Below are 6,528 nucleotides of genomic sequence, written 5' to 3' on the forward strand. Positions count from 1 at the left end.
TTTGCTAAAATATTTTAAATTAGTTTTTTACTCTGTCAGTCATCTCATGTAGATAATTAAGTCATCAAACAAGTCGAGTTGTAAATTAACAAGTGTGAAGGTGGATGCAAGTGTCTTAATGAAGTGTCCCGAGAATGTGCGTTCCTAACAGTGTTATCTCACGTGACATTTGAGACAAGTCAGCCAAATTTTAAAGGTTGCAAGGTTTATTCCTTGGTAAAGAAAACGCCCTTTTGAGCAAGATGCTTCAAAGACATTATTGTCTTGCTGTTATCATCACTGAGGGACTGGGTTAATATTGCACCTGGACAACAAAAAAAAACAAGCATGTAGTAAATATATTTTGTGGTATTGTTTCTAGTGCTCAGGCATGTGAGTACCCTTCGGGGAAAATGGAGAATCATTTCGGCACATAGTGCTGTCGGAATTAAAATAAAATAAAAATCAAGACTACATTTCCAGCAATAGGGTGCAGGAAAAGTGTCAAAAAGACTTTTTGTTGTCCAACAGAATGTATTTTTTTAGTAAATAATTTACTAACATTATTATCATAAAAAATGTAACGTAAAATGATTTAACATCCATGCAAACAACTCAGATAATTTACAATTATTCAAGTCTATCCTGTAGCCACGCCCCCTCAGGTTTGATTGAGAAGTTTATTGACATCTAAAAGAATTGAATCCATGTAATGCTTTAAAAAGGCAAATGGATGACACAAAAAGCCAAAAGGCTTGTTTATATTAAATATCCATCACATTTGATACATTGAATAATAAGATATATAACCTGTAAAATGTATATTAAAAAAAATAAGTTAAAAAAAATTGATAAATGATGTACATATACACAGTATACATGTCAGGTGATTTGAAAAAAAAAAACATACAAAAAAAGGGGGGCGGGGGGGTATATGTACATGACACTATGTAAATAATGACTCCAAAAGTGGGCAAAAAAAAGAATGTACATTTGTGACTGCCATCTACTGGTCATGCTTTTCATTTCAAAATGTACCAAATGTAATAGCTTTGAGGTCCATAGGCACGACCAAAATTATTTAGTACATCAGGCGCACCAGGTTATAAGACGCACTGTTGAGTTTTGAGAAAATGAAAGGATTTTTGTGTGCGACTGCCATCATTTTGCAGTCTACACGTATCTCTTGTGTGTGATTGCCATCTACAGGTCACACTTATTTCAAAATGTACCAAATAAAATAGCTTTGAGGTTGCTAAGCATGACCAAAATTATCCCGTACATCAGGCGCATCGGGTTATAAGACAATGAAAGGATTTTTATGTGTGACTGCCATTATATTGCAGTTTACACGTCTCTTATGTGTGACTGTCAAATACTGGTCACGCTTATCATTTCAAAATGTACCAAATGATAAAGTTTTGAGAAAATAAAAATTATTTTAAGTGCACCTTATAGTAAAAATACAGTATAAATTTATCACAGCTATTTATTTTATGGAGGAATGTAGTCAATCATAGAACGGGCACCCAGTGTTACTAAAAAAGTATTAATTTCGAATTGAATCGTTACTACCGAGCAACGAAAAATGTGGTGCCCAAAGATTCCCAGCCCTACTAACTGTGCTAACTCGCAAGCTTGTTTCTGCTCCCCTGATCAAAACATTTTGTTGATCGGGGGGGTGCCGGAGCCTCTCTAGGCTGCATTTTGGTGATAGGCCAAATTTACCATGAATTGATTATCTTGGACCCCGACTTAAACAAGTTGAAAAAGTTATTTGGGTGTTACCATTTAGTGGTCAATTGTACGGAATACGTACTGTACTGTGCAATCTACTAATAAAAGTTTCAATCAATCAATCAAGGCAGCGTACACCCTGGACAAGTCGCCACCTCATCACAGGGCCAACACAGATAGACAACATTCACACTCACATTCACACACTAGGGACCATTTAGTGTTGCCAATCAACCTATCCTCTGGTGCATGTTTTTTATATTTCATTGAAAATTATTATAATTTATATTATATTTTGACACCAAAATGTTAAAAACCCCCCACAATTTTTAGCATTTTTGGAGGCTATTTCACATGCCTGAGTTGTAAGGACGTGTTGTTGCGCTGACTTACCCCAGCAGACCCCTGCCAGACCACCTCCGCGGAGTCAGGCTAATGTGAGCTTTCTGACCTCCCCGGATCACCGTCACCCGTAGTGGCTTCTGCATAGGACGAGGAACAGGAATCATGCTGAATACATCTTTAGCCATGTGTAGGACTTTATGCATCAGATGATGACATGTTTTATTTTGGCATGTCAGCTACAGTGGACCCCACTTAGAAGTCCAAAAATACAATTCAAGAAGTTGTATAGGCTTGGGGTGGGACAGTATCACAATGACGTTTCGGATAGTTTACTGGTTGCGGGGAGCCTATCTCAGCTGCATTCGGGCGGAATGCGGGGGTACACTCTGGACCAGTCGCCACCTCATCGCAGGGTCAACACAGATAGACAACATTCACACACTAGGGCCAATTTAGCATTGCCAATCAACCTATCCCCAGGTGCATGTCTTTGGAGGTGGGAGGGGCCTATCCTTAGGTGCATGTCTTTGGGAGGTGGGAGGGGCCTATCCCCAGGTGCATCTCAGTGGCCTAGTGGTTAGAGTGTCCGTCCTGAGATCGGTAGGTCCTGAGTTCAAACCCAAGCCGAGTCATACCAAAGACTATAAAAATGGGACCTGTTACCTCCCTGCTTGGCACTCAGCATTAAGGATTGGAATTGGGGTTTAAATCACCAAAAATGATTCCCAAACGCGGCACCGCTGCTGCTGCCCACTGCTCCCCTCACCTCCCAGGGGGTGATCAAGGGTAAGGGGTCAAATGCAGAGAATAATTTCACCACATCTAGTATGTGTGTGACAATCATTGGTACTTTAACTTTTTAACTTTAACTTTGGAAGTGGGAGGGGCCTATCCCCGGGTGCATATTTTTGGAAGTGGGAGGGGCCTATCCCCAGGTCCATGTCTTTGGAGGTGGGAGGGGCCTATCCCTAGGTGCATGTCTTTGAGGTGGGAGGGGCCTATCCCCGGGTGCATGTCTTTGGAGGTGGAAGGGGCCTATCCCCAGCTGCATGTTTTTGGAGGTGGGAGGGGCCTATCTCCGGGTGCATGTCTTTGGAGGTGGGAGGGGCCTATCCCCAGGTGCATGTCTTTGGAGGTGGGAGGAAGCCGGAGTACCCGGCGGGAACCCACGAAGTCACGGGGGAGAACATGCAAACTCCACACAGAAAGATACCGAGCGCAGGATCGAACCCAGGACCACTCAGGACCTTCATATTGTGAGGCACATGCATTAACCCCTGTTGCACCGTGGTGCCCTGGGCGCGGCCGTTTTCATAGAAATCTTGCGTTTGTTCATTTTTGAAAAGGAAAATCTTACCCCTTCACTATGCTGCACCACAGAGGCAATATTGTAGACGCTCTGAAAGTTCCCTGTGTTCACCGATCCAAACTCAATGACTTCGTCGCCGTTTTTGAGGCCCTTTGCAGAAACACAAACGGCATGTTTTAAAGTTGAGAAGAAGTCTTTTAGCGCCGGATGTCCCCCGTAACTCACGGCTTCGGAGGCGGGCGAGCCCTGTATGACTGAATTCACGCGTGCGAAGGCGGGAGGGAGCGTGACCTGCAGCTCCATGGCCTCCCCCCGGGCTTCGGTCTCATCGCGATGCCTCTTGGCCTTCTCTCGGGCGTGCAGCTTGTGTAAGGCTTCTTCTATCTCCACCATGATGGCCTTGTGGTCGTTTTGCAGGCCTGATGGAACAAACCTAGCAGAATTATTTATACTCTGTCCCGTGCAATCAGTGACACAGGTCACAGAGGACGCCTGGTGCAGAAAATTGTGCCCATACAGTCATGCTCATGAGTTTACATACCCTGGGAGAATTTATGATTTTTTGGCCATTCTTCAGAGAATATGAATGATAACACAAAAACCTTTCTTCCTTACACTCATGCTTAATGGTTGTGTGAAGCTATTTATTGGCAAACAACTGTGTTTACTCTTTTTGAATCAAAATGACAAAAGAAAGTACCCAAATGACCCTGATCAAAAGTTGACATACCCCAGTAACATGCACAAAAGTTGACACAAACAGGTTTGAATGGCTAATCAAGGTTCCAATCCTCACCTGTGACATGTTTGTTTGTAATTAATGTGTGTGTATAAAAGGTCAGTGAGTTCTGACAGACCATTGCATCTTTCATCCAGTGCTGCACAGATGTTTCTGGATTCTGAGTCATTGGGAAGGCAAAAGAATTGTCAAAGGATCTGCGAGAAAAAGTAACTGAACTGTATAAAACAGGAAAGTGGTATAAAAAGATATCTAAGGAATTGGGAATACAAACGCTGATTAAGAAGTGGAAAATGAGGGATTCAGCAGAGATTTCAGCCACAACTGCCATCAAAATTGTTTGAGATGCAAAGAAACAATCCACAAATAACTTCAGCTGAAATCCTGGACTCTCAGAAAAATGGTGGTGTGGCTGTTTCCAGATGCACAATAAGGAGGCACTTGAAGAAAAATGGGCTGCATGGTCGAGTTGCCACAAGAAAGCCATTTCTGCGCAAATGTCACAAAGTATCCCACTTACATTACGCCAAACAGCATAGAAACATGCCTCAAAACTTCTGGAACAAAGTAATTTGGAGTGATGAGACCAAAATTTAACTTTTTGGCCACTCGACCAGGGTATGTAAACTCATGAGCACAACTGTAAATTTTTCTAGTTAACACTATGTTTGTTGTCCTGTTTTTGTTATTGATTGTCTTCTCAGGTAACTAAATGAGAAAGTTGTACCAATATATTGGCGTTATGATGTCTGGAGGGTACATTGTGGTCATCTACCACCGAGCATCGCTACGTGTTTTCTTTATTGGTCGTCGTTTGCTGTACATTGTTTCTACATTTTGTGTCCTTTAGCAAAACATTAACACAATATATGTAAAAAGGACGTGTCTATAATTGACCTCTTGAAACAATATCAAAAGGTACTGCAAAATTTTTTCAATTAAGGATGTGTGCTGGGATAAATTGTGGTAATGCGCACACACACATAAGTTATCATTTGGAAACAGGGACCAAGTTTTTGATCATCACTTGTGGGAACCACCCTTTATACATGTTTTTTTGTATCCATACCGTCAGAGGTCCCCTAAAGGTGACTGTGTAAGCAGAGCGATATCAGTCACCATTTCTACAGGTCCCCTGGGTGGTTCCCACAAGTGATGATCAAAAATTCTGTCCCCATTCCAAATGATAACGTGCGTGCGACCATTTGGAATGGGGACAGCATTTTTGATCATCACAAAAGGTAAAATGGCCCCTGCCCAGTTAGCTCATACACGCCTTTAAGCGGATTGTATGTGTGAATGTGGAAATAGTGTCAAAGCGCTTTGAGCACCTCGAAGGTAAAAAAGCGCTCTAAAAGTATTTGACGTCAGAGAGGAGAAAAAAAGCGGCCACTTACATGAAATACTGTGTCTGGCGGTTCTTATCTGGTACAAGTTGACGTCAGACCTCGGGTAACCTTCCGTGTCCACCAAGGAAACTTCTAGACCGACACCTTGCTGTTTAATAGGTTAACAGACACACAACTGTTGTGGTTAAACAAGGGACTCGTCGATTATCCGTTCAACTCACTTCTTCCAGGACCTCGTAGTAAGCTTGAATTTGCTCTTCTATGTCGTCTTTCTTTTTGATAAGGCTTCTAACGTCTTCCATAGAAGCTTCTTGGCTCTCAGGTTTGTTTTGGTCCGTCATCTTCATGACAATGTGTGTTACACTTTATTTTGGTCCGTCTTAGAAACCATGGCGGAACCTTTTATTTACTTACTGGTTGCTTTCATCCGATTATCTTTACCGCCCCCAATCGGTGAGGAGGTATCAAGCAGGCGACTAGTTTTTCGGTGTAGTTATAAACCAGGGGTGTCCAAAGTACGGCCCAGGGGCCATTTGCGGCCCGCAGCTAATCGTTTACCGCCCCGCCACACATTCTGCAAAAATTTCAAAATTGATAGTAATGCAAAAATAAAAAATATAACATTTTAAAAAAGTGCAATGAGGTGAATTCTAATGAGAAAAAGTGGCAATGTTGACACAAAGCTGTCCTGTAGGTAGTTTTTTCCCCTTTTGTCTTTATTTTCTTTTTTTTCAATTGCTCAAAAAAAGGACAAAAAAATCGATGTTATGATGAATTATTACTCAAAAATTATCAATTTAAAAGGTTTTATGTGGAAAAAATATTGCATATGTTGTGTGGTTGCCATATAACAACATCAACGTTTTGACAAAAGAGCATAAAACAAACAAAATAATAGTTCAAACTTAAAATCGACAGATACATCGGAACTTGATCTTAAAATTTAAGTGTTAAAAATAATATTTAAAAAAATAATAAAAATACATCACTTCATGAGTGGGGAACCTTTCGAATCTCAAATATATTTAGTAGGATTTTATTTAACTTTTCACTGCGATTACTCAAAAATA

At 41.2% G+C, this 6,528-nt stretch overlaps 1 protein-coding gene across 1 annotated transcript; it reads right to left on the minus strand.

Annotated features, from left to right (window-relative positions):
* Positions 1-188: 188 nt before the first annotated feature.
* Positions 189-5,866, minus strand: psmd9 (proteasome 26S subunit, non-ATPase 9). The gene is made up of 6 exons (XM_061902237.1): positions 5,680-5,866; positions 5,507-5,606; positions 3,596-3,789; positions 3,419-3,520; positions 2,110-2,198; positions 189-304 (listed from the first exon to the last, which is right to left on the minus strand). The coding sequence occupies exons 1-6, from the start codon at positions 5,803-5,805 to the stop codon at positions 277-279; spliced, it is 639 nt and encodes a 212-aa protein (XP_061758221.1). The 5' UTR covers positions 5,806-5,866; the 3' UTR covers positions 189-276.
* Between the last annotated feature and the right edge of the window lie 662 nt (positions 5,867-6,528).

Source organism: Nerophis ophidion, linkage group LG01 (assembly GCF_033978795.1).
Source record: "Nerophis ophidion isolate RoL-2023_Sa linkage group LG01, RoL_Noph_v1.0, whole genome shotgun sequence".
NCBI classification, from domain to species: domain Eukaryota; kingdom Metazoa; phylum Chordata; class Actinopteri; order Syngnathiformes; family Syngnathidae; genus Nerophis; species Nerophis ophidion.

Bases quoted from the DNA above. Each gene is read 5' to 3' on its own strand.
- psmd9 (XM_061902237.1), bottom strand. From the start codon at position 5,805: ATGAAGATGACGGACCAAAACAAACCTGAGAGCCAAGAAGCTTCTATG. The intron at 3,521-3,595 runs GTGAGTTACGGG...GTTTCTGCAAAG, and splicing joins GCTCGCCCGCCTCCGAAGCC to GGCCTCAAAAACGGCGACGA. The intron at 305-2,109 runs GTAAGTCAGCGC...TTTGTTGTCCAG, and splicing joins TCTGGCAGGGGTCTGCTGGG to GTGCAATATTAACCCAGTCC.